General features: G+C 38.0%; 1 protein-coding gene and 1 pseudogene across 2 annotated transcripts in view; both read right to left on the bottom strand.

Annotated features, from left to right (window-relative positions):
- STRN (striatin) overlaps nt 1-26,885 on the bottom strand; it is a 122,629-nt gene that overhangs the window by 11,337 nt on the left and 84,407 nt on the right. For both annotated transcript variants that reach the window (XM_063594629.1, XM_034952935.3), the window contains 6 exons: nt 22,725-22,861; nt 14,399-14,574; nt 12,657-12,704; nt 5,946-6,067; nt 2,668-2,835; nt 20-160 (listed from right to left, as the gene is read on the bottom strand). In XM_063594629.1, the coding sequence (XP_063450699.1) occupies nt 20-160; nt 2,668-2,835; nt 5,946-6,067; nt 12,657-12,704; nt 14,399-14,574; nt 22,725-22,861 (792 nt within the window). The remainder of the gene's footprint in view (nt 1-19; nt 161-2,667; nt 2,836-5,945; nt 6,068-12,656; nt 12,705-14,398; nt 14,575-22,724; nt 22,862-26,885) is intronic.
- LOC112438946 (U6 spliceosomal RNA) lies at nt 12,241-12,338 on the bottom strand (annotated as a pseudogene).

The raw sequence follows: 26,885 nt of genomic DNA, 5'->3' as shown, positions 1-26,885 counted from the left end.
TTAAAATTGGTATGCATACTTGTATCTACATTGGATTCTAAAGTGAGAATGCGTTGTTGTGTTTCCATGTTAAAAATGCTTGTATATCCCTTGCTGAATGATGCTACCATATGGCTCGGGTCACTGCTCACTAGATCCACAGAGGCAGGGATTCCCAGTTCTGAAAGAGAACATATTGAAATAGAATGGCAATTAAACCATCTACTTGACAATGTGCTTAAAATAGAGCAAAACAAAAAATGGCATGGTTTCCTTAAGAAGTAAACAAGGCTTACCATTAGAATAAGAATTAGCTCATAACTATTCATTGGAGATTATTTCTTTGTAACTTTTAGCCCTAGTCTATTTATTTCCCTTACCTGCTTAGCAGATCTTCTACCTGTTACTCAACTGATATATTCATGGAATGCAAGCCTTTATTCAGAAAGCAAATGGAAAACATGTATGAATTACAAATTTTGCTGCTTCCGCCCAACCTCAAGCTTAGAGTGACATAGTGGGAATTCTTCATTTTAAAAAACCCATCTCTTATTAGGAATGTTAGCTCATCAAAAATAGAGAAATTAAAAAGTAAAATTTAAAATTATTATTTATCGTTAGAGTCATGCAAATACTATATGAAGACAACTCATCAAAGCCTGGAAAGAAGTTATAATAGCTCAAGAATACAGAGGGTATTTTTATTTACCATCTAGAATACATGAAAACTTAGAGCTTATTTATAAACATAAAAATAGAAGGAAACATATAAAGTGAATATAATAATCTGATTTTTTTCATTTGGCTCAAAATCTAACTACAGCAAGCTAACAGTTCAAAAATGTGTATACTGCAGAAGAAGATACACAAATAACCAATAAGCAAACAAAAGAAATGCTCATCAAAATTAGCCATCAAAGAAATGCAAATAAACTATGATGAAATACTACTACACATCCACCAGAATGGCTAAACAGACTGACAATACTGTATGTTTGTAAGGATGCAGAGCAACTGGAATGCTCATACACTGCTGTCAAAGGTGTAAAATGGTACAACCACAAAATTTTTTTGAAAAATTTTTAGTGACTTCACATAAAGTAAAATAAACATCCACCTGAAAGCCCAGCAATTCTAAGTCTCTACACACCTATAATGAAAATATATGAATGTTCATAGCAGCCTTGTTCAAAATAGCAAAAAACTAGAGACGACCCAAATATCCATCAAGATATAAATGAATAGACAAATTATGGCTTAATGAAATACTACCAAATAAAAATGAAAGAAATAATTGATATAACACAAATGAATTTCAAAAACATTATAATGAAGAATAAAAGCAAGATACAAAAAACACATACTGTACTATTCCATTTACATGACGTTTGAGTAGATAAAACTAATCTATGATGAAAGAAACCACAACAGTGGGTACCTCTGGCTGGGAATAAGGAGAGGAGGGAATTGACTTGGAAAGACACGAAGGAACTTTGGGGAGATAAAGGAAATGTTCTATCTTTCATACGGTTTGGATCTGTGTCCCCACTCAAGTCTCCTGCCAAACGTAATCCCCAATGTTGGAGATACGGCCTGGCGGGAGGTGACTGGATCATGGGGTGGATTTTCCCCTTTGGTGCTATTCTCGTGATAGAGTTCTCACAAGATTTGGTTGTTTAAAAGTAGGTCCCACCCCCTTCTTCCTCCTGCTCCGGCCATGTAAAACATGCCTCCTGTACCTTTGACTTCCACCATGATTGTAAATTGCTTGAGGCCTCCCCAGAAGCCAAAGAAAAGTTGCTATGCTTCCTGTACAGAACCGTCAACCAATTAAACCTTTTTTTTTTTTAAACAAATTACCCAGTCTCAGGTATTTCTTTATAGTGGTATGAGAATGGGCAAATATAGACTTTTTTTTTTTTTTTTTTTTTTTTAAAGAAAATGTAGAGACAGGGCCTCACTATGTTGCCCAGCTGGTCCCAAATTCCTGGCCTCTCGTGATCCTCCTGCCTCAGCCTCCCAAAGTGCTAGGATTACAGGTGTGAGCCACCACACCTGGACTCTATGTCTTGATTGATGTATGAGTTACATGGGTGTACTCATCTATCAGACTCACTGAAATGTATCCTTAATATCTGTTTTTCACTACATATAAATTATATCTTAATTTTTTAAAATCTAAAATCTGTGTGTTCTTTCACCAAAAACTATGCTTTTAAAAATTATAGGCCGGGTGCAGTGGCTCATGCCAGCACTTCGGGAGGCTGAGGCAGGTGAATCACTTGAGGTCAGGAGTTCCAGACCAGCCTGGCCAACAAAGCAAAACACTGTCTCTACTAAAAAAACTACAAAAATTAGCTGAGCATGGTGGTGAGTGCTGGAGGCTGAGGCAGGAGAATCGCTTGAAACTGGGAGATGGAGGTTGCGGTGAGCCGAGATTGCGCCACTGCACTCCAGCCTGGGCAACAGAGTGATACTCTGTCTCAAAAAACAAAAACAAAAACAAAAACAAAAACGAAACAAAACAAAATTATATATAGGTTGGAAATTCAAACAAATACACTTTCGTGGCTTCAAAAACTTTCAAATTAAATTTAAAGAGTTCAGGGAATCATTTATCTGCTTGCTTATTTTCAGAATAAACCGTTTTATAGAGGATTCAGCAAAATAATTTTTTAAAGTATGTACCTTTAGTATCATTAAATACACTTAGTGCTGGAGCAACCTCAGTTGTATTCCATAAACGCAGAGTGCCATCTGCTGAACAGGACAACAAACGCTGATGTGCTGCACTATAAGCCAAACCCCAGACTGCATCCGTGTGGCCTAGCAGAGGGCCTCGTAAAACAGAAGGATCTATACAAAACAGTAAAAATGCAAAATCAGGAGGAAAAAAACCACAAAGGTACTTAGATTTCAGAGAAAGTAAAATATATAAACAATAGCACCTGATAACAGTATAAAATATGATTCTTGGTTTCTATTATTCTTCTGACAGGCTACAGTAAATCAAAACAAGCTTGTAAATATACAAATATAAAGTTTAAAATTTTTAAATTAAAATTTAAAAGCACGTATTTTTTCCCCTTAAAAAAACTGAGTATTTCCTCCCCCTTCCTTTTGTCCTTCCATTTGTCTAAATATTTTTAAAGCATGTTGATAAAAAATCATTTGAATTTAATTCATCTTTGGAGAAACCACAACTCATATTCCCTGAGGAAGTGAACAGAGAGGTCCTCTCCCTCTCTGAAGTCCCTTAGCACTTTGGCTATACTTCCTTCTGTTCACTTATCTTACTATATGATGGATGGCAGTTTTTCCTGAAAATATGGCATTCATAATGGACAGGAAGTGACATCTACAGGAATCCCCAAATTCTCAAACAGCAGTAACTGAGATGCGGTGATAGCGTATGCAGGGGAAGAGGGAGGGAAGTGGGGAGGTTAAGCACAGTCTCATGATAAAAGTCAAATTGGAAACCTTATTAATCTTCACAATGATTCTATGAAGTGGTACTTTCAAGATGACTCACAAATGTTAAGTGTGGAAATGTCAGTGGTGTTATGTCTTATATCCTCTGTCACACATACCATAAAATATTGAAGACACACTGTGTGTCAGGCACTATGCTCAATGATGGAGCCAAATATATGATTAATACCCAATTCTATCCCAGTCCTCAACAGACAATGTTGAAAGTACAATAATTGTGACAGACATCAGTTAGCACAGAGAGTAACTGGAATGAGTGAAAACTTGGAGAGTGAAACCTAGAATTTACAGATGTTAGCCAGTTGAAGAAGAGGGGGAGAACATGATTGACAAGGAGGCAGCACCTACAAAACCACATGAAAAAAGAAACAGCATGATATGCAAGTAAATGTATAAGCAATTCAGTATTACTGGAGTGTGGACTTTGAAATAGGAAGTAGATGGGATGAGGGCATCTAGTTTATGGTGTGCTTTCTACTACGTATTAAGGAACTTGGAAATTATCCTGAAAGCAACAAGGAATCTGTCTCCAGGGGCAGGAGGATCAAGTATGTATTTAATAAGGTAAGCTTGGTAGTAGTACAGAAGACAGATTGGATAGAATCAAGACAAAGGCAAGGGATTGTTTCAGCAGACAAAAAGAGTGACAAAGACCTAAGGCCAGGGGAAGCAGTGAGAGGGCCAGAGCAGAAAAAGTAAACTCAAGAAATATTTAGGGAGTCATTACCAAAAAACTAGGTAATTAGTAAGTGGGGACAGTGTGACAGAACAGGGAATCTGAAGTAATTCTTAGGTTTCTAGTTTGGGTGATTCTCATAGTGCCACCAACTAAAAAAGAATATACGAGAGAAGAAACACAGAAAATGCTAGGATTTACAGACAATCAAACAGTCATCCTGAAATTCCTGTAGTCAATCTGAAGCTTAAAGATGTATGAGTCAACTATACGTAAAAGTACAGATGTAGATTCAGTCTCTCAAGGAATGTTTGTACACTGCAAAAAGTTAGGGTCTGGGTCTTTATAAATGTCAATATTTAAGGCAAGAAAAATAAAAGCAGTTTATGAAGGACAGGGAACAGAAATTGTCACAAAGGGTCAAAAAGCCAATAGAATGGACAGATTTCAAAAAGGATGGAGTTGTTAACAATCTCAGATACAGCCAATACATCCAGTAAAATAAAAGACTAAAAATATTCTTGGATCAGGCAATTAGTTACTGACAATCTTGTTACATGTAAGTGTTGTAGCCAGAAGCCAGAATGTAGACGGATGAAGTACAGAGAAAAAACATGAAATTAGTAACTGGTAATTGTGTTTTCTAGACAATACCATCAAAGAAACAGATGATGAGGAAAAGAGAGGGACTAAACAGAAGGCAGAGACGGAAACAAGGTCAAGAAAAGGCTTCTCCTTGACCAGAATGGAAGATACCCGAATTTACTTATTTGCTGAGGGGATGGAAAGGGAGCAAGGAGGGTAAGGCTTAATTAAGATGCAAGAGAACAAGAGCAGAAGAGCAAGAGATTAGCATGCAGTCGCAAAGAGAGAGAGAGAGATTTGAGTACAGTCACAAAAGAAACTAAAATGAATAAAGTCAAAATGGGAAGGACTGGCCTAGGACAGAATGAGGGACAGTTGATCTTCTGGCAGAGAGGTAAAGGATGTAAGGAAAGACATGGAACAGATAACTTATAAGAGAATTAGGGGAGAGTGGGGTTACCTTTCACAACATATTAATGCTTATTAAATAAATGCTGGGAAAAATTTTTGTTTATTGAATTTCTTATCCTTACTCTGGTTTGGTGGTAAAATTAATCTAAAATGATGATGAAATTAACATGCTTTTATGACAAATGTGATACTTCAAACTACTCTAGAACTTAACAGAAAACCAAAATACCCAATTCCTAAATAGTTTTTACAAATGAATCTATGGTCATATCCATTGATAGATTGTAATATGATTTATGATGTATGGTATTGTTCCCAAAACTAAAGGGTACTTCTTAACTTCTGAGACCTTTTACATATTTTGGTGTCATGGGCTTTAAAAATTATTAGCTTCTACAGCCCTCCAATAATTGACCAAGGGGATGGCACCAACATTCATTTTCCTTAAAAGCTGTTTGACAAGAATAGTGATGAAATATTATTACAGATTAGTAATAATGTATCAAGAACTCTACAGATGCCTAAAATAAGAAAACAACTGTCAATCAAGCCTGTATTTCCAATCAATAAGACTTTAGAGAAGTGGGAACTGTATTTTCAAGAATGTTTTTTTCTTTTCTTCTTTTAGCATTGTATATCAAGTTAATTCCTAAATACAGAAGTCCTTTTTAACAAAATAAAGATGTGGTTCTCTTTACCTATTTATTTTCAAAAATCTCTTTATCTCTTCCTTTTATATTCTATGAAAAAATGTGCTTAAAAAACCAATTTTATTCCTTCAGATCTTTGGGAAATCACCTACCATAAGAATCATAGGGGTCGATGTTGGGATTAGTGGTATTCCAGCCCTGGATCAGTCCATCAGTACCACCACTGTAACACTGCTCACCATTGCTGCTCATTACCACACAAAGCACTGGACCTCTGGGAGATTAAAAAAAATAAATCAACTGCTATTCTCAAAAACCAACCTGATAATATGACTTGTTAAAAATAAGAATGTTTAATTACCCAAATGGCTATTTTTCTGCTTTTTATAAAAAATGAAAACACAGGTACTATCAAAGCACTGTTCATTTTTCTTCCTCTGGTTTAAGAGGTTGGTAAATTATGGTCTGCAGGTCAAATCCAACCACTGGTCTGTTTCTGTACAGTCCTCAAGCTAAGAATGGTCTTTACATTTTTAAAGGGTTATAAAACAAAACAAAACAAAAAACAAGAATATGCAACAGAAATTATATGACTAGCAAATCCTAAAATATTTCAAAAAGTCTAACAGCCTAAGTCAGATATTATGTGACTCTTTATATAAAAAGTATGCCAATCTCTGTGCTAAATCAAGAGAAAAGGCACATTCCTTAAACAGAAACAGAAAAAAAAAATGCAATGTATCATCGCGCGTGCACACACACACACGCACACACACACACACACACACTTCTCACAAAACTTTTTAACTTTTAGTTTCAAGGTTACATGTGCAGGTTGGTACTATAGATAAATTGCACGCCTTGGCGGTTTGCTGTACATATTATTCCCTCACTCAGGAAAAAAGCATAGTACGCAATGGGTGGTTTTTCAATCCTCACCCTCTTCCCACCCTCCACAGTCAAGTTGGCCCTAGTGTCTATTGTTCCCTTCTTGTGTCCATGTATACTCAATGTTTAGTTCTCACTTATAAGTGAGAACATGCAGTATTTGGTTTTCTGTTCCTGCATTAGTTTGCTTAAGATGGTCTTCAGTTCCATGATTTTCCTGCAAAGGACAGGATCTCATTTTTTATGGGTGCATAGTATTCCACGGTGTATATGTACCACATTTCCTTTATCCAGTTTACCGCTGATGGGCATTTAGGGTGATTCCATGTCTTTGCTACTATGCGCTATGATTAACACACATGCATGTGTCTTTATAGCAGAATGATTTATATTCCTTTGGGTATATACCTAATAATGCTAGGTTGACTGGTAGTTCAAACTTCTCTCAGAAATCACCAAACTGCTTTCCACAGTGGCTGAACTAATTTACACTCCTACCAGCAGCATTTAAGTGTTCCTTTTTCTCCACAGCCTTGCCAGCATCTGTTATCTTTTGACCTTTTAATAACAGCCATTCTGCCTGGTGTGACATGGCATCTCATTGTGGTCTTGATTTGCATTTCTGTAATAATAAGTGTTGCTGAGCATTTTTTCCTGTCTGTTGGCCACATGTATGTCTTCTTCTGGAAACTATCTGTTCATGTTCTTTGCCCACTTTTTAATGGGGTTGTTTTTTGCTTGTTAATTTTTGATTTACATTTCTGTAATAAGTGATGATGAGCATTTTTCATGTCTGTTGGCTGCATGTATGTCTTCTTTTGGAAACTATCTGTTCACGTCCTTTGCCCACTTTTTAATGGGGTTGTTTTTATTTTTTATTTTTTTTTGAGATAGAGTCTCGCTCTGTCACCCAGGCTGGAGTGCAGTGGTGCGATCTTGGCTCACTGCAAGCTCTGCCTCCTGGGTTCACGCCGTTCTCCTGCCTCAGCCTCTCCGAGTAGCTGGGACTACAGGCGCCCGCCACCACGCCCGTCTAATTTTTTGTATTTTTAGTAGAGACGGGGTTTCACCGTGGTCTCGATCTCCTGACCTCATGATCCGCCCACCTGGGCCTCCCAAAGTGCTGGGATTATAAGCGTGAGCCACCACACCTGGCCTGTTTTTAGCTTATTAATTTGTTTAGGTTCCTTATAGATTCTGGATATTGGTCCTTTGTCAGATTCATAGTTTGCAAATATTTTCTCTCATTCTGTGGGTTGTCTATTTACTCTGTTGATAGTTTCTAATGTGTGCAGAAGCTCTTCAGTTAAATTAGGTCCCATTTGTCATCTTTTTTTTTTTTTTTGGTCACTGTTGCAATTGCTTTTGGTGTCTTCATCATGAAATCTTTGTCAGGGCATATGTCTAGAATGGTATTCCCTAGGTTTTCTTCAACTTTTTTTAGTTTTAGGTTTTGCATTTAAGTCTTTAATCCATCTGAATTGATTTTTATATATGGTATAAGGAAGGGGTCCAGTTTCAATCTTCTGCATATGGCTAGCCATTTATCCCAGCATCATTTATTGAATAGGGAGTCCTTTCCCCATTGCTTTTGTCAACTTTGTCGAAGATTAGACGGTTATAAGTGTGCAGCTTTATTTCTGGGCTCTCTATTCTGTTTCATTGGTCTATGCTTCTGTTTTTGTACCAGTACCATGCTGTTTTGGTTACTATAGCCCTGTAGCATAGTTTGAAGTCAGGTAATGTGATGCCTCCAGCTTTGTTCTTTTTGCTTAGGATTGCCTTGGCTCTTTGGGTTTCCATATGAATTTTAAACATTTTTTCTAATTCTGTTAGAATGTCATTGGTAGTTTGATAGGAATAGCATTGAATTTGTAAATTGCTTTGGGAAGTACGGCCATTTTAACAATAGATTCTTTCTATCCATGAGCATGGAATGTTTTTCCATTTCTTTGTGTCATCTCTGATTTCTTTGAGCAGTGTTTTGTAGAGATTTTTTGTTTTGTAAAGATCAGTGTAGAGATCTTTCACCTCCACGGTTAGCTATATTCCTAGTTATTTTATCTTTTTTGTGGCTACTGTAAATGAGACTGCATTCTTGATTTGGTACTCAGCTTGGGCATTATTGGTGTGTATAAATGGTACTGATTTTCATACATTGATTTTATATCCAGAAATTTGCTGAAGTTGTTTTATCAGATCTGGGAGCTTTTGGGCAGAGACTATAGCATTTTTTAGGTATAAAATTATATTGTCTGCAAACAAAGACAGTTTGACTGCCTTTCTTCCTATTTGAATGCCTTTTCTTTTCCTTGCCTGACTGCTCTGGCTAGGACTTCCAGTACTATATTGAATAGGAGTGGTGAGAGTAGGCATCCTTGTCTTGTTCCAGTTCTCAAGAGAAATGCTTCCAGATTTTGCAGTTCAGTATGATTTTGCAGGCTGTGAGCTTGTCATAGATGGCTCTTAATATTTTGGGGTATGTTCCTTCAATGCCTAGTTTGTTCAGGGTTTTTAAAATGAAGTGATGCCGAATTTTATCGAAAGCCTTTTCTGCATCTGTTGAGATGATCATGTGATTTTTGTTTTCAGTTCTGTTCATGTGATGAACCACATTTATTGATTTGTGTATACTGAACTAACCTTGCAACCCAGGGATAAAGCCTGCCTGATTGTGGTGGATTAGCTTTTTGATGTGCTGTTGGATTTTCTCTACTAGTAGTTGGTTGAAGATTTTTGCATCTATGTTCATCAAGGATATTGGCCTGAAGTTTTCCTTTCTGTTGTATCTCTGCCAGGTTTTGGTATCAGGATGATGCTGGCCTCATAGAATGAGTTAGGGAAAAGTCCCTCTTCCTCTTTATTTTTATTTATTTATTTATTTATTTTTGAATTGCAGTTTCATCACTCTTGTCCCCCAGGCTGGAATGCAATGGGTGCGATCTCAGCTTACTGCAACCTCTGCCTCCCAGTTTCAAGTGATTCTCCTGCCTCAGCCTCCCGAGTAGCTGGGATTACAGGCACCTGCCACCACGCCCAGCTAATTTTTTTGTATTTTTAGCAGAGATGGGGTTTCACCATGTTGGCCAGGCTGGTCTCGAACTCCTGATCTCAGGTGATCTACCCACCTTGGCCTCCCAAAGTGCTGGGATTACAGGCGTGAGCCACTGCACCCGGCCCCTCCTTCTCAATTTTCTAGAATAGTTTTAGTAGGAATGGCGCCAGTTCTTCTTTATGCGCTAGGTAGAATTCAATTGTGAATCCATCTCAAATTGGGCTTTTTCTTGTTGGTAAGCTTTTTATTACTGATTCAATTTCAGAACTCATTATTGGTCTGTTCACAATTAGAATTTCTTCCTGGTTTAGTCTTGGGATGTTGTTTCCAGGAATTTATCCATTTCTTCTACGTTTTCTAGTTTGTGTGCACAGAGGTGTTCATGATAGTTTCTGGTTGGTTTTTGTATTTCTGTGGGGTTGGTGGTAATATTACATTTATCATTTCTGGTTGTGTTTATTTGGATCTTCTCTTTTTTTCTTTATTAGTTTAGCTAGTGGTCTACCTATCTTATTCTTTCGAAGAACCAACTTCTGGTTTCAATGATCTTTTATACGTTTTTTGTGTGTCTCAATTTCATTCAGTTCAGCTCTGAGTTTGGTTATTTCTTGTCTTCTGCTAGCTTTGGGGTTGATTTTTCTCTTGTGTGTGATGTTAAGTTGTTAATTTGAGATCTAACTTTTTTTTGAGATGGAGTCTCACTCTGTCGCCCAGGTTGGAGTGCAGTGGTGGCATATCGGCTCACTGCAACCTCTGCCTCCTGGGTTCAAGCAATTCTCCTGCCTCAGCCTCCTGAGTAGCTGGGATTACAGGTGAACGCCACCGCGCTCAGCTAGTTTTTGTATTTTTAGTAGAGATGGGGTTTCATCATGTTGGCCAGGCTGGTCTCAAACTCCTGACCTTGTGATCCGCCCGCCTCAACCTCCCAAAGTGCTGGAATTACAGGTGTGAGCCACTGCACTGGCCGAGATCTAATTTTTTGATGTGGGTGTTTAGCACCATAAATTTCCCTCTCAACACAGAATTTCCCAGAGATTCTGGTATGTTGTAGCTTTGGTTTCATTAGTTTCAAAGAATTTCTTGATTTTTGCCTTAATTTCATTATTTACCAATAAGTCATTCAGGAGCTGGTTAATTTCCGTGTAACTGTATGGTTTTGAGCAATCTTGGTATTGATTTCTATTATTTATTTATTTGAGACAGGGTATCGCTCGCTCTGTTTCCCAGGCTGGTGTGCAGTGGCATGACCTCAACTCACTGCAAACTCCACCTCCCGGGCTCAATTCATCCTCCCACCTCAGCCCCCTAAGGAGCTGAGACTACAGGAACACGTCACCACTAGTGGCTGATTTTTGTAGAGATGGGGTTCTGCCATGTTGCCCAGGCTGGTCCAGAACTTCTGAGCTCATGCAATCTGCCCGCCTCAGCTTCTCAAAAGTGCTGGGATTACAAGCATGAGCCCCTGCACCCAGCCACTGACTTTTATTTTTATTGTGTTTGATCTGAGAGTGTGGTTGGCATGATTTCAGTTTTTCTCAATTTGCCGAGAAGTGTTTAATGGTCAGGAGAGTGGTTGATTTTAGAATATGTGCCATGTACAAAAGAGAAGACTGTATATTCTGTTGTTTTGCAGTGGAGAGTTCTGTAGATATATGTTAGGTCCATTTGGTCAAGCATCAAGTTCAGGTCCCGAATATTTTAGTTTTCTGCCTTGATGATCTAATACATCAGTGGGGTGTTAAAGTCTCCCACTATTATTGTAAAGTTATATAAATCTTTTTGACAGTCTCTAAGAATTTATTAATCTGGGTGCTCCTATGTTGGGTAAATATATATGTAAGATAGTTAAGAATTTTCTTGAATTGAATCCTTTATTGTCATGTAATGCCCTTCTTTGTCTTTACTGATCTTTGTTGGTTTAAGGTCTGTTTTGTCTGAAATTAGAGTAGCAACTCCTGCTTTTTTCTGTTTTCCATTTGCTTGGCTGATTGTTCTTCATCCCTTTTCTTTGAGCCTATGGGTGTTACTGCATGTGAGGTGGGTCGCTTAAAGATAGAATACAGTTGGGTCTTGCTTCTTTAATGCAACTTGCCACTATATGCCTTTTAATTGGGGCATTTAGCCCTTTTACATTCAAGGTTAACACTGATATGTGCCCATTTGATCCTGTGATCATGTTGTTAGCTGGTTATTACACACACTTGATTGTGTAGTTGCTATAAAGTGTCAATGGTCTAAGTAACTAATTGTGTTTTTGTGGTGGCTGGTAATATTCTTTTGTTTCCATGTTTAGAAAAATATGAAACCCTTCCGCCAGGCACTTGTAATCCTACCACTTTGGGAGGCTGAGGTGGGCGGATCACTTGAGGTCAAGAGTTCAAGCCCAGGAGTTCAAGACCACCCTGGCCAACAGTGTAAAACCTTGTCTCCACTGGATCATGCCACTGCATCCAGCCTGGGCAACAGAGCGAGACCCCATCTCAAAAAAAAAAGAAAAGAAAAAGAGAAATATGGAACCCTTCGTGAATCTGTGTCATCCTTGTACTGAGGCCTTGCTAATCTCTGTATCTTTCCAATTGTAGGGTATCTACTACCAAAGCCGGCATTTGAATATTTTAATCCAGATTATATGAGGAAAAAAAGTTGGAATTTCTAATATTTAAACCTAGTTGGCTCTAGTTTAAAGATATAAATATGTACCTCACTTAAACATCATGTAAATAAAATCTAATTTAAGCACAAATCCCTATTTGGCAATGATGAACTTGGTTTTAGCATTATATTATCTGCCAAATTCTTTTACATTAAAAAAACACTCCTAAATACAAAGAATACCTAGTAAGTGAAAGAAAATAAAATATCCTAACCAGTCTATTTTACAAAGATATCGGTTTAAAATAAAGAAAAAGCATATACTTACTTATGGGCTCTGAATGTATAGATAGGTTCTACATCAAGAGAAGTGCTCCTAAATCAGAGAGAGATGACTTTACCATTCTAAGTGTCAGTAAACAGTATAATTAAACATATGTCATAAAATTGCCTTTAAAAATACAAACATTATGGGAATATACCATTCTCAACTACAGGATACGTAAGAAAGCTTACTTAACACCAATTATACTTTCATGGCATCAAGAAACAAGATTCTTGTTTAGTAATAATATCATGTTACAGTATTTTTAGCCTTGTCATAATCTATTTGACTAAAGGGAAAGACAGCTTCATTCAAGAGAAAAAGCATGAGCTTTGAAGAGATAAATTTCTGAACTCAATTTCCAGTTCTGTCACTAATTGGCTAACTTTAAGCAAATTATTTAATCTTTCAGAACTTCAGATTACTCTGTTTAAAACAAAACAAAAAAATGGGAATAACACCAAATAATCACAGGATTAAATAGGATTCTACAATTTAAAAAACACCCCAGGACACAATCATGCACATAGTAGGATATCAGCAAATGGTACTTTTATTTCCTCGCCTTTCCAATAAGGATAATATGTCTATCCTTCATACTGAAGAGACTGTCCAAATTATCAATTTATTCATTACTCAGAACACCATTATTATAGGTACACTATACCCTAATACTGGCTATGACTTTGATGGAAACTGGATTTAAAGTCACGTACTTACCGTTTTCTACACTGTATTGCAGTTATGCATAGACATGTTATCTCACAATGTATAACCAGTAAACTATTTTTCTCTTCTGAAAACACCTAATCTATGTGAAAGTCCATCTGGTTTTAGCAATATCTGGTTGAGCTATCTGAAGCAGACTGATAAATCAAGTATTTCATCTACCCTATGTATGACACAGCATGAATGACACTGACCTCTCTTAAGCCAGGCAATAGATTTCCTCCATTGGTAGCAAAATTTTTGTAACCTCCTCTATTTGATGTTCAGTGATGACTCTTATAATAACAAAGTGCCTAATACTGCAAAAGGGTCTTTGCTGGCAGATGCTGGTTTTGTTTTTGTTTTTGTTTTTGACATGTGACCCAAAGGAGTGGAGCTCCGATAAGGACCCAAGCAAGTAGAACCAGATTTAGCTTTGTGACTTTTAAAGGGTTTATACTAACTCATGTCTATCCATGCTTAGACAGGAACTAAAGGGCCAAGGTGAGCACTAGCAGTTATGTTAGCCTCTGAGTCTAGAAATATTGGTGGATATGGAAAGTACCTAAAGTCTCAAGGCCAAAAGACAAGACCAAGACCCTCCACCCATCCCAGTGAGGCTTTTCTCTGCTCCATCCCATAAGTCTAAATCTAGTAAACAATGGGGCAAGGTGGAGGTGGAGATTTGATTATTTTAAAGATGCATATACCTGTTTACAAGAACAGTCCAAACCTTCAGTATAGATAAGGGGCTCCCCAAATATAGCAGCCATTTAAAAATACTGTTACGTATAAAGACTGTAATCAGTATTCACAAACCCTGGTGAAACCAACAGATAATACCATATCTTCCTAAGCATCAGTTTTCTAACCTAGCATTAGGTTGTATAAATGGAAAAACACAATAAATTACATGACATCGAAGAAAGAACTAGAAGAAATGTTTGGGAAATTTAATAGAAATCATAAAATATGTAGTTTTCTGCTGAAAATGTTACTTAAAATATTCAAATAATGTTAAAGTAGAATATTCTCACTTTTTGGCTGGGGCTGTTTTCTGTAAATTCCACATTTTTAATGTGTGATCCTCTGATGCTGTTATCAAAACAGGCTCAATGGGATGGAAAGCAAGGGCTCGGATGCCATCAAAGTGACTTCTCAATGTAAACTTAGGGTTCCATGTCTTCCTCAATGCATCTTTATTGTTTGCTATCTATTAAAGAAACAAAACAAAGATATCTACACACTTAGTTAAGGATAGGGGAAAAAACTTGCATTTCAACATTAATTCTTGCTGATTTGTCAATAAACGATCACTTTGCAATTTTTAAAACAATATAATTTTTATATGTAAATAACCAAACCACGAAGCAAAATTAGCAATAACCCAACACTAGTTTTCTTTGAAGAAATATGAAAGGTGTATTACAAAAACAATTAACATAATTCAATATAAAAAGTGAATCAAATTATATAAAATAGATCTTACTAGGATGATAAATAATACCAAGTAATTCAACACAAATTATAGTATACAAGTATAATTTTGGGTAAGAGTTGAAAAACTAAGTTATCTTTAAACCTGCTAACATTTTAAAATATCATACTTTTGAGATTTTAAATACTTTCTAATAGCTAAATTTTCTTCATCAAACTGGAGGCAAAGTTTATAAACTGGAAACATAAAATGCTGAAAATCGAAGAGATAACACAAAGAATGCGTTCTAGTGGTAAAACACACATGTTCTTTCCCTCCATGGTAACTCAATCTCAAAAATGAAAAAAAAAAAAAGCACTATTTTTTCATTCCAATTACATAACAGAAAAGCTAAAGAGGTAGATTATATTTGATTTTACACTAGCACCACAGGGTATGAATTCTTCACACTCCAAGGCTAGCAATCAGACTAAGTTTAAATAAGGGTAGCAAAAGTACAATCATGTGCCACATAAATACATTTTGGTCAACAATGGACCACATATATGATGCTGGTCCCATAAAATTATAATGAAGCTGAAAAATTCCTATAGTAACATCATAGCTGTTTTAATGTTGTAGCACAATACATTACTCACATGTTTGTGGTGATGCTGGTATAAACAAACCTATTTGTGCTGCCAGTGGTATTAAAGTCTAGCACATAAAATTATGTACAGAACACAATACTGGATAATGATAATAAACTGCTGTTACTGGTTTATGTTATTTATTATAATTTTTATTCTACAGTATATTCCTTCTACTTATTTTTTAAAAGTTAACTGTAAAACAGCTTTAGACAGATTAGAAGGCACTGTTATCACAAAAGATGACAGCTCCATGACTGTGACTGCCCCTGAAGACCTTCTAGTGGGACAAGATGTGGAGGCAGAAGAGAGTGATACTGATGATCCTGACCCTGTACAAGCCTAGGTTAATATGCGTATGTGTATTCATTCTTAAAAAAAAGTTAAAAAGTAAAACATTAAAAATTTTTAAAATAGGAAAAAGCTTATAGAGTAAGGATATAAAGGAAGAGAATATTTTTCTACAGCTATACAATGTGTTTGTGTTTTAAGCTGTGTCAAAATGTTTTTAAAAATTCAGTTTATAAAGTAAAGATTATAGTAAGCAAAGTCTAATTTATTACTGAAGAAAATTTTTTATATATAATTTAGCGCAGCTTAGGTGTACAGTGTTTACAAAGTCAATGGTAATGTACAGTAATATCCTAGACCTTCACATTCACTCATCACTCACTCACTGACTCATTCAGAGCAACTTTCAGTCCTGCAAGCTCCATTCGTGATAAGTGTCCTATACAGGTGTACCATTTTAAAATCTTTTACACTGTATTTTTACTGCACCTTTTCTATGTTTAGACATGTTTAGATACTTACCATTGTGTTACAGTTGCCTACAGTACAGTAACATGCTGTATAGATTTGTAAAGCCTATACCATTTAGGCTTGTAAGTACACTCTATGATGTTTGCACAACAATGAAATCACCTAATGAACCCATTTCTCAGAATGTATCCCTATCATTAAGCAATGTATGACTGTATTGGTTAAAGACTGGAGAAATACTACTTATTTACAAAAGACAAAAATACACCAATACTAACAACAGCTGTTATTTTGGGCATTATTCATTATTTTGACCATTACTGAAAATACTTTATATGCATTAACTCACTTAGTCCTCAAAATACCTCTATGAAGAAGGAATTAACAGTATCTCTACTTTACAGACTAGACACATCAGGAAAAGAGAAGTTAAGTGACTTGCCCAAAGAACCCTGCTAGTAAGTAGAGGGGCCTGGATTCAAACCCAAGCAGTCTGAATTTAGAAGTTACCCTCAATAAAACATCTGCAGAAAAAAAAATGGATAGAACATGTCAAATTAGGATAATAAGAGAACATAAAATACATCATCCAAGGAACTACTGTAACTACTGGGGCTGGTTATTCTGGAAGAAGAAAAGCTGAGTTGAATCATGTCTGCTCTTTTTAAGCACCTGAAAGGCTTTCATGTGAAAGAGCAATCAAATTCCTTCTGAACGTCTTAATGTGGTAGGCAGCCACTAACATGGCCCCAATCAGCCCCACTTCCTTATAGGTAAACCTTATATAGTTTCCTCCCCCATTATGGGGTTGGTCTCTTCACCAATAGAATATAGCAGAAGTGATAACAAGTTGTAACATCTTCCATCTTGGGTATTCTTGCTCTCTCTCTTTTCACATGCACTCACACTGGGGGAAGCCAGCTGCCATGCTGAAAAGCCCATGGAGAGACCTATGTGGTAAGGAACTAAAGTCTCCACCAATAGACAGCAAAGAACCAAGGCCTCTCAACAACCACAGGAAGAGCTTGAAAGCAGATCCACCCTACAAGTCAAGTCTTCAGGTGATACTGCAGCTCTGGCCAACATCTTGATTGCAACTACATTGGAGACCCTAAGACAGAATCACCTGGCTAAACTGCTTCTGTATTCCTGACCCACAGAAACTATGAAGATAATAAATGTTTTTTGTTTTAAGCCGCTAAATTTTGGCATAATTTGTTACATAGCCATAGGTTACTGGTATTATTATGAAACCAGGAACTACTTTTGGAAACCGAGCGACAGACCTAACACCAAGTTTTCTAACAATTAAAAGCTATGAAAAAAGAATGAGCTTTATCTGGAGAGAGGACTAAGTTCCATTACATACTGGATAAACTCTTTGTGGGGATAGAATAGAGGGAACAAAAGTATCTAATGGGAACTTCTGCTTCTAGCCATGACAAATCAGGAAATTTGGACCACCTCTGCACTACGGACAAGTAGAAAAGCAGAATTAAACATTAAAAAAACAGAGAAAAAATACTGAAGAAAAACCAGGCCAAAATCCAGAGAACAGAGGCCTAAAAGGTGAGCCCAATATATGGACTGTTTTCCCCTAGATGCTGTTTACTGATTCCAGAGGGGATGGCTGAGAAGCCGAGCAGTTTTTCTGACAGATTTGAAGTGTCATGGGGATACAAACTGATGAACCTGCCACGACAGTGGGGCTCAGTAAGTCACTTTGCTTTGGGTTATGATTTCAAAGGGTGGCATCCTACACATAAGGGTAAACTAGAAAAAGCCAAGCTTGCAGGGACTGTAAAAATTTAAAATGGAATAAAGCGATCCCAGATCCCAGAGGCAGTGGCTGCATACATCTGAGAAAAGCAATTTAAATTATAGCATTTGGTCTGAAGTTATTTCTACAGACAACTTTTCAAACAACAGTTTCTTGAAAATAAAAATAATCATGTACATAAGGATGTAAGACAATATAACTGAAAATGAGCAGAAACAACACATAACAGTAAAAGAACTACAGACTTTCCAATTCAACTTTAAAATAATCATGCTTTAGCTGGGCGTACTGGTGAACATCTGTAGTCCCAGCTACTCAAGAGGCTGAGATGGGAGGAGAGCCTGAGCCCAGAAGGCAGAAGTTGCAGTGAGTCAAGATTATGCCATTGCACACCAGCCTGGGTAAGAGAGTAAGATTCTGTCTCAAAAAATTAATAATAATAATAATGTTGATTGTGTTCAAGGAGATAAAAAGACAAGATTGAAAATTTTGGAAGAAATCTGTAAACAATCTAAAAAAAAGAATTCGGCCAGGCACGGTGGCTCACACCTGTAATCCCAGCACTTTGGGAGGCTGAGGTGGGTGGATGATGAGGTCAGGAGATTGAGACCATCCTGACCAACACGGTGAAACCCTGTCTCTACTAAGAATACAAAAATTAGCTGGGCATGGTGGCATGTGCCTGTAATCTCAGCTACCCGGGAGGCTGAGGCAGGAGAATTGCTTGAACCCGGGAGGCAGAGGTTGCAGTGAGCCGAGATTACGCCACTGCACTCCAGCCTGGAGACAAAGCGAGACTCCGCCTCAAAAAAAAAAAAAAAAAAAAAATTCAAGAAGCAAAAACCAGCCAGATGCTGTGGCTCACACCTATAATCCCAGCACTCTGGGAGGCCGAGGCGGGTGGATCACAAGGTCAGGAGATCAAGACCATCCTGGCTAACACGGTGAAAACCCCATCTCTACTAAAAATACACACACAAAAAAAATTAGCTGGGCGTGGTGGTGGGCACCTGCAGTCCCAGCTACACGGAAGGCTGAGGCAGGAGAAGGGCGTGAATTCAGGAGGCGGAGCTTGCAGTCAGCTAAGATCGCGCCACTGCACTACAGCCTGGGCAACAAAGCAAAACTTCGTCTCAAAAAAAAAAAAAAAAAGCAAAAACTGTAAGACCTCAATAGACGGGCTTAACTACTGACTACAGATTACTGAAGAGACAATTAGTGAACTGAATCATAAAAAAAATAAAGAAAGGGAATAGGAGACAGAGGTCACAGGAAGAAGAGGAAGAAGGTATAACACACATATAACTATGTTCCAAAAAGAGAAGAGAAAGAGGGAGGTACAAGAGTGGTACTCGAAGAGAAATGGCTGAGAACTTCACAAAAGTGATGAAAATATATCAAGCCATAAAGACTTAAGAACTTCAAGAAACTTAAATAAAAAGGAAAACAAACCTTGGCTAAAAAAAAAGACACAGATAATAATAGTGAAAAAAATCAGACTACCATTAAATGACCAACAACAGAAATGATAGTTGACCTTAGCAGAAAACATAAAAACAAAGACAGTAAAATACTATGTTTAGAGTAAAAAAAAAAAACAACATCTCTGCCAACTAGAATTCAATATGCAATAACAGTTGACCCACTCAGGCTAAACAAAGATATTTCAGAAAACAAGACACAGAGAGAACTGGATACCAACAGACCTTCACTAAAGAGAAATACTAAATGTTCTCAGGTGAAAAGAAAGTGATCCCAGATGGACAGTCAGACATGCAGAAAATAATTTTAAAAAGCAAAATGTGTAAAGGATAATGTAAAATGTAAAATAAATAATCCTAACTGAATATAGAGTGTACAAAACAATAATTTTCTTTTAGAAGATAAACATATTCAGAAATGTGTAACAAGAATGACATATAAGTAGGGTGGGAATTAAGAATTAAAAGCATTATAAGGTCTTTGCATAGAAAATTTTGATAAAGATGTATGTGATACTCTCTAGGGTACCCACTGAAGAGTAGCAAAAGAGCATAGAAATTCCAAGTAGTAGAAAGGTGGAAGGTTGAATAAAAAATAATCTACCCCAGCCAGGCACGATGGCTCATGCCTGTAATCCCAGCACTCTGTGAGGCTGAGGTGGGCAGATTGCTTGAGCCCAGTAGTTCAAGACCAGCCTGGGCAGTATAGCAAGATCCCGTCTATACAAAAAATTAAAAAGCCAGGCATAGTGGTGCACACCTATGGTCCCAGCTACTTGGGAGGCTGAGGTGGGAGGATGGCTTAAGCCTAGAAGGTCAAGGCTACAGTGAGCTGTGATCACACTATTGCATTCCATCCTGGGCAGCAGAGTGAGACTCTGCCTCAAAAACAAAACAAAACAAAAAAAAGATTGAATGCTCCAATTAAAAGACAAAGGTTATCAAAAATTACCAAAAAAAAGCAAAAATCAACTTAACAGTGTTTTAAAAAGACAAATGTGAAATATAAGGCAACAAAAACATTGGAAATAGAAATGATTTTTTTTTTTTTTTTTTGAGAGGGAGTCTCGCTCTACCGCCCAGGCTGGAGTGCGGTGGCGCAATCTCGGCTCACTGCAAACTCTGCCTCCCGGGTTCACGCCATTCTCCTGCCTCAGCCTTATGAGTAGCTGGGACTACAGGCGCCCGCCACAATGCCCGGCTAATTTTTTTGTATTTTTAGTAGAGACAGAGTTTCACTGTGTTAGCCAGGATGGTCTCGATCTCTTGACCTCGTGATCCACCCGCCTCGGCCTCCCAAAGTGCTGGGATTACAGGCGTGAGCCACCGCGCCTGGCTTACAAATGATTTTTTAAAAATCTTTATCAGGTCAGGCATGGTGGTTCACACCTGTAATCCCAGCATTTTGGGGGAGGCTGAGGCAGGTGAACTGCTTGAGCTTAGGAGTTTGAGACCAGTCTGAGCAATATGGCGAACGCCTGTCTCTACCAAAAATAAAGGAAAGTACCTGGGTGTGATGGTGCGTGCCTATGGTCCCAGCTACTTGGGAGGCTGAGATGGGAGGATCATTTGAGCCCGGTGGGGCGGAGGGTGCAGTGAGCTGAGATCAAGCCACTGCACTCCAGCCTGGGTGACCGAGTGAGACCCTGCCTTAAAAAAAAAAAAAAAATTTTTTTTTGTAAATCTATATCATATTTGTGGAGAATGGAGTGCAAGGAGTCCATTTAGATTAGATGGTTATTGTAGTAGCTCTGGCTAAGAAAAAAATGGACCAGGATAGAAAATGAAAAGTAGTATATGGATTTCAACTGTTTTTGGAGGTAGAACCCAAAAGACTTACTAATGGGCTTAGGAAAGAGGTTGGGAGTTTTTTTATCTGTATGAAGAGGAGTGGGTGGTAAGCATTATTCTTTGGAGTGCTTCTTTACCATACCTATGGTTTACTTAGGCATCCATCCTACATCCCCTGCATGGTGCATGTGCTGCAAGAGACACATTGTGTTTTCCAACAGAGATCATAAACTATCAAAGTGAGAGGAATTTAATGAAATAAGGCAGGTTATAAATACTTCACCTATGACATAAGCAACTATTTTTCTAATAAATTATTTATTGTGATGAGCAATTATAAACATATATATTTTTTTTTGAGGCGGAGTCTTGCTCTGTCGCCCAGGCTGGAGTACAGTGGTGAGATTTTGGCTCACTGCAAGCTCCGCCTCCCGGGTTCACGCCATTCTCCTGCCTCAGCCTCCCGAGTAGCTGGGACTACAGGCGCCTGCCACCACGCCTGGCTAATTTTTTTGTATTTTTAATAGACACGGGTTTTCACCGTGTGAGCCAGGATGGTCCCGATCTCCTGACCTCGTGATCCACCAGCCTTGGCCTCCCAAAGTGCTGGGATTACAGGCATGAGCCACTGTGCCCAGCCCTATAAACACATTTATAAAACAATTATGTTTGGAATTAAGTAAATGTATGCCCAAAGGTACAAAGATTTCAATTTTGGTCCAAATCTCTGATGGGTCAGCCTTAACATCTGGAAAGCACACTGTATACATCCATGCCTACTAATAATTAAAATCTCTTCTCAACAGGATATTGACTAGTGTACTAAAGAAGCAAGGCAAATATTGTTTAGGTAGGCATGAATTACAACTAATTGCTGGTGCCCTAAAAAAGAAAACAAAATCCAAATTTGGTAATGGAAAAAGGAATTCTTTCCCCTATCAAAAACCAATAAACAAATCATACTAAATTATGGATTTAGGTAAAGCCCAAAATTTTAATCTCTAGGTTATGGAAAAATGTTAGTTTTTCTTTACGTATCTTTCAAAGTTTGCAATGAAAACTGAACCAAGTTCTACACTTGTAAAGAAGTTTTACCATTGCCTTCATTTTCTATAAAATCAACTTTTAATTTTATTTTACTTTTTTGAGATGGAGTCTCACTCTGTTGCACAGGCTGGAGTGCAGTGGTGCGACGTTGGCTCACTGCAACCTCTGCCTCCTGGGCTCAAGCAATTCTCCTGCCTTAGCCTCCCGAGTAGCTGGGATTATAGGCACCTGCCGCCATGCCTGGCTAATTTTTCGTATTTTCTGTGAGACAGCATTTCTCAATGTTGGCCAGGCTGGTTTTGAACTCCTGACCTCAAGTGATCCGCCCACCTCGGCCTCCCAAAGTGCTGGATTACAGGTGTGAGCCACCGCACCCAGCCCAAGTTTTTGTTTTTAAAAACCAAGTAAACACATCAAAAACAAACTACTACTTACATCATAAGTTAGTGAGTCTGCTTCATTGGCCACCGTAAGGCCTGCTAGTTCTCCAAGTCCCAGTTCACTTTCAAGGGCTTCATCTGCCCCCATGATGAATGACTTTCCAGAAGAAGGAGGAAATGTCAATGCTTCCACTGAAGAGGGAAGACAAAGGAAACATTTAAAAATCTCTCAGGAGCCAACATTTAGTCTCATTTGCTTGCATCAAATTTCTTATAAGTGCACGTATATACTTAATTGTTTTTAAATACTTTTAAACACAATAAAATTCAGTGAGCAGAAAATCCTAAATAATTTATTGCTTTTTCCATATCTTAACCACAGGTAAAGGCATCAACTAATTACAAAAGTAAAACATGAAACAAATCTAAGAATCCACTGTCCTTTCCTTTTCACTATATAGAAAAATAATGACTATAGGAAAGTAAGTTTTCCTCATTTGATATTTCATGTTAATTACCTAAACAATTTCTATTAATTACTAAATATATGTACAAGTGCTGGTCTCATTCAAAATGTAATTCATTAATTTTATAACCTAGAAGAATATAGAAAATTTCAAATGAAAATGGGTCAAACTCTTAAATGTGCCTATTTATGTGACAAAATCTATATGTGGCGTTATAAGTCAGGATTACCTCTGCTGGGCAGAAAAGGGGTAGTGATTAAAGAAAGGAAGCAACAACAGGACTTCCAGGGCCCTGGTAATGTTCTACTTGTTGACCTAACGGGTGGTGACGTGGGAGGGTAATAATTCTATCTTGATGACAATTCACTGAGCTGTACCCTTATGATATCAGCACTCTTCTGTAGGTATATTATAGTTCATCTAAAAATTTTTTTTAATTTTTTATTTCTTTTTTTTAATGTTTTTTTTCTGAGACAGAGTCTCGTTCTGTCACCCAGGCTGGAGTGCAGTGGTGACATCTTGGCTCACTGCAACCTCTACCTCCTGGGTTCAAGAAATTCTCCTGCCTCAGCCTCCCGAGTAGCTGGGATTACAGGCGCGTGCCACCACATCTGGTTAGTTTTTGTATTTTTAGTAGAGACAGGGTTTCACCATGTTGGCCAGGCTGGTCGTGAACTCCTGACCTCAAGTGATCCACCTGCTTTGGCCTCCCAAAGTGCTGGGATTACAGGCATGAGCCACTGCACCCGGTAAAGAAAATTTTTTATTTATTTATCTGTTTTTTTGTTTTTTAGATGGAGTCATGCTCTGTGGCCCAGGCTGGAGTGCACTGGCATGATCTCAGCTTACTGCAACCTCCGCCTCCTGGGTTCAAGCAATTCTCCTGCCTCAGCCTCCCAAGTAGCTGGGATTACAGGCGCCTGCCACCATGCCTGGCTAATTTTTGTATTTTTAGTAGAGACGGGGTTTCCCCATGTTGACCAGGCTGATCTCAAATTCTGATCTCAGGTGATCCACCCGCCTTGGCCTCCCAAAGTGCTGGGGATACAGGCGTGAGCCACCGCGCCCAGCGAGAAAATTTTTTAAAGTGTCCATTTGAACACTTTCATTAGCTGTGAACTGTGCTTCAAAGATGTCAGTTTTACTTTGTGAATAACCTGAAATATCCTATTTTGTAACATTTTGAACATAACAATCCAATTCCTTCAACAACCATCATAGAAAAATCAGTTAAAAGCAAAATGTCTAATTAAAATAATGATTTTATTTAATTTGGTCAATAACAAAATGTCACTCTTTATAAATGCAATTTGTTCTGACAAACGTCAGAGATAGTCTTTGAGTAGTTTCCTAGAGGTGGTTACATATGACAAACATTTGTGAGTCAATAAGATGAATTTAGTAGTTCAAACCCTAGCTGCTAAAGGGGTAAATTAATTTTCTTAAAAGAAACAAGTCAACTGTATTGACTAGTGCATGTACAAGACATTTTTCAGTTTTATATTCAATCATGTCTAATAATAAATACTCATTGAATAAATGAAAGAATTGGCCAGGCTCGGAGGCTCATGCCTGTAATCTTAGTGTTTTGGGATACCAAGGTGAGAGGATCCTTTGGGGCCAGGTGTCTGAGACCAGCCTGGGCGACAGGGCAAGACCCCTATCTCTTAAAAAAAAAAAAAAAAAATCTGAGACAGGGGTCTCACTCTGTCACCCAGGCTGGAGTGCAGTGGTGTGATCTCAGCTCACTGCAACGTACACCTCCCAGGTTCAAGCAAATTCTCCTGTCTCAGCCTCCCAAGTAGCTGAGATTACAGGCACCTGCCACCATGCCTGGCTAATTTTTGTATTTTTAGTTGAGATGGGGTTTTGCCACGTTGGCCAGGCTGGTCTCAAACTCCTGACCTCAAGCGATCTCCCTGCCTTGGCCTCCCAAAGTGTTGGGATTACAGGTGTGAGCCATCATGCCCGGCCTCTACAAAATTTTTTTTAACAATTAACCAAGCACGGTGGTGCATGCCTCTAGTCCTAGCTAACTGGAAGGCTTGAGGCAGGAGGATCTCTTGAGCCCAGGAGTTTGAGGCTACAGTGAGCTATGACTGTACCACTGCACTCCAACCTAGGCAACAGAGCAAGACCATGTCTTTAAAAAAAATTTAAAAATACTTACTTGCTTTTAAAAACAGTAGTGACAAACTCTTAAAATCCTCATCAGAACAAAATAGAGCATAAATTAAGACATTATCAAACTACCATACAATACAGTAGCAAAAATAAACATAGATTTTACCCAAAATACCATATATCATCCGAGAAGTTCAAACAACTCTAAACATTTACTAATGAAGAATAGGAATTGTTTAAGTTACAACAGCAATTTTCAGGTCAAAAATATCAGTTGAATGACTCATGTGAGACTATGATGGTAGGTCTTCAGCCAGGTGTTTTTTGTTTGATTTGTTCCCATTTCTAACATTTCCAGATAACTTTGTTCAGGTGTAAAAGACTAAGATTCCTAGGATAGACCATATACATTATGTAAGCTAATTCCAACTACTGCTCTACAAATGGCCAAGTAAAACCTGAAAACAAAGCAGGTAACAACTCTTTCCTTATATACCAGTGGACAGCCAGGACACTCCAGGACTGAAGAGGCAGAGCAATAATAAGCATCACTGTTACCGATTGTTCCTAAGGAGCCTTAGAACTTAAGACTATAGGTCACATTTCCATCTGGCAACTAAACCTTCCTAGCCCTAATCAGCTTTTACCAAAAAACAAAACAAAACAAAACCCTGTGCCTTTTAAGTGTGACACTGCCTTCTGATTTTTTTTTTTTTTTAAGACAGAATCTCACTCTGTCACCCAGACTGGAGTGCAGTGGTGTGGTGTCAGCTCACTGCAACCTCCACCTCCTGGGTTCAAGTGACTCTCCTGCCTCAGCCTCCCAAGTAGCTGGGACTACAGGCATACGCCACCATGTCCAGCTAATTTTTGTATTTTTATTTGAGACAGGGTTTTGCCATGTTGGCCAGGCTGGTCTTGAATTTCTGGCCTCAAGTGATCTGCCCACCTCAGCCTCCCAAAGTGCTGGGATTACAGGCGTGAGCAACTAAACTGCACCTGGCCCTGCCTTCTGAATTATTAAAATAAAAATAAAGTAACAAAATTATAGAGCACGCACAGCATATGAACATTCTTTCTGAAAGTGGACTGAAGACCAAGAAGTATCAGTTATAGACAATTAAATATACAATCTATCTCTTAAATGTTTTTTCTATTTCCAAAAAACCTGCACTGAGGGGGAAGGCTTAGGACCACTGCTGCAGATAGTAAGTTAAACAAACATTCAATGCTTGAGTTTTAAAGTTCCTCACTATGTTTTTTATCAAGGACATCTTCTGTGGCTTACAGAATGCTTTTGTACATCTGTCATTTAGTAAATAGTATATATCCTACCTCTATTATTAGAATTCTGCATAATTCATGTATGGCCTGAGATGAAATCTGATAAACTTTTTGAATTATGAGAATAAGAGAAAAACTAACTTTTCTCCTTATCTAGACCTGATTTTGGGATAAATGCAACTGATCAGAAGTCTCATACCTATAATGTCAACAGAATGCATCTCCTAGTGATCAACATACCTACTAAGGACCATGACCTCACATCTATAATTCAAAAGACATCAAATAAATTTTACATCTACAGTGTGATGTGTTGATTCTTTGTATGGGTAATAAATTCC

This window comes from Pan paniscus, chromosome 12, assembly GCF_029289425.2.
Source record: "Pan paniscus chromosome 12, NHGRI_mPanPan1-v2.0_pri, whole genome shotgun sequence".
NCBI classification, from domain to species: Eukaryota; Metazoa; Chordata; class Mammalia; order Primates; family Hominidae; genus Pan; species Pan paniscus.
Note: the sequence above shows the minus strand (reverse complement) of the source record. Positions and strands in the feature narration are given on the sequence as shown.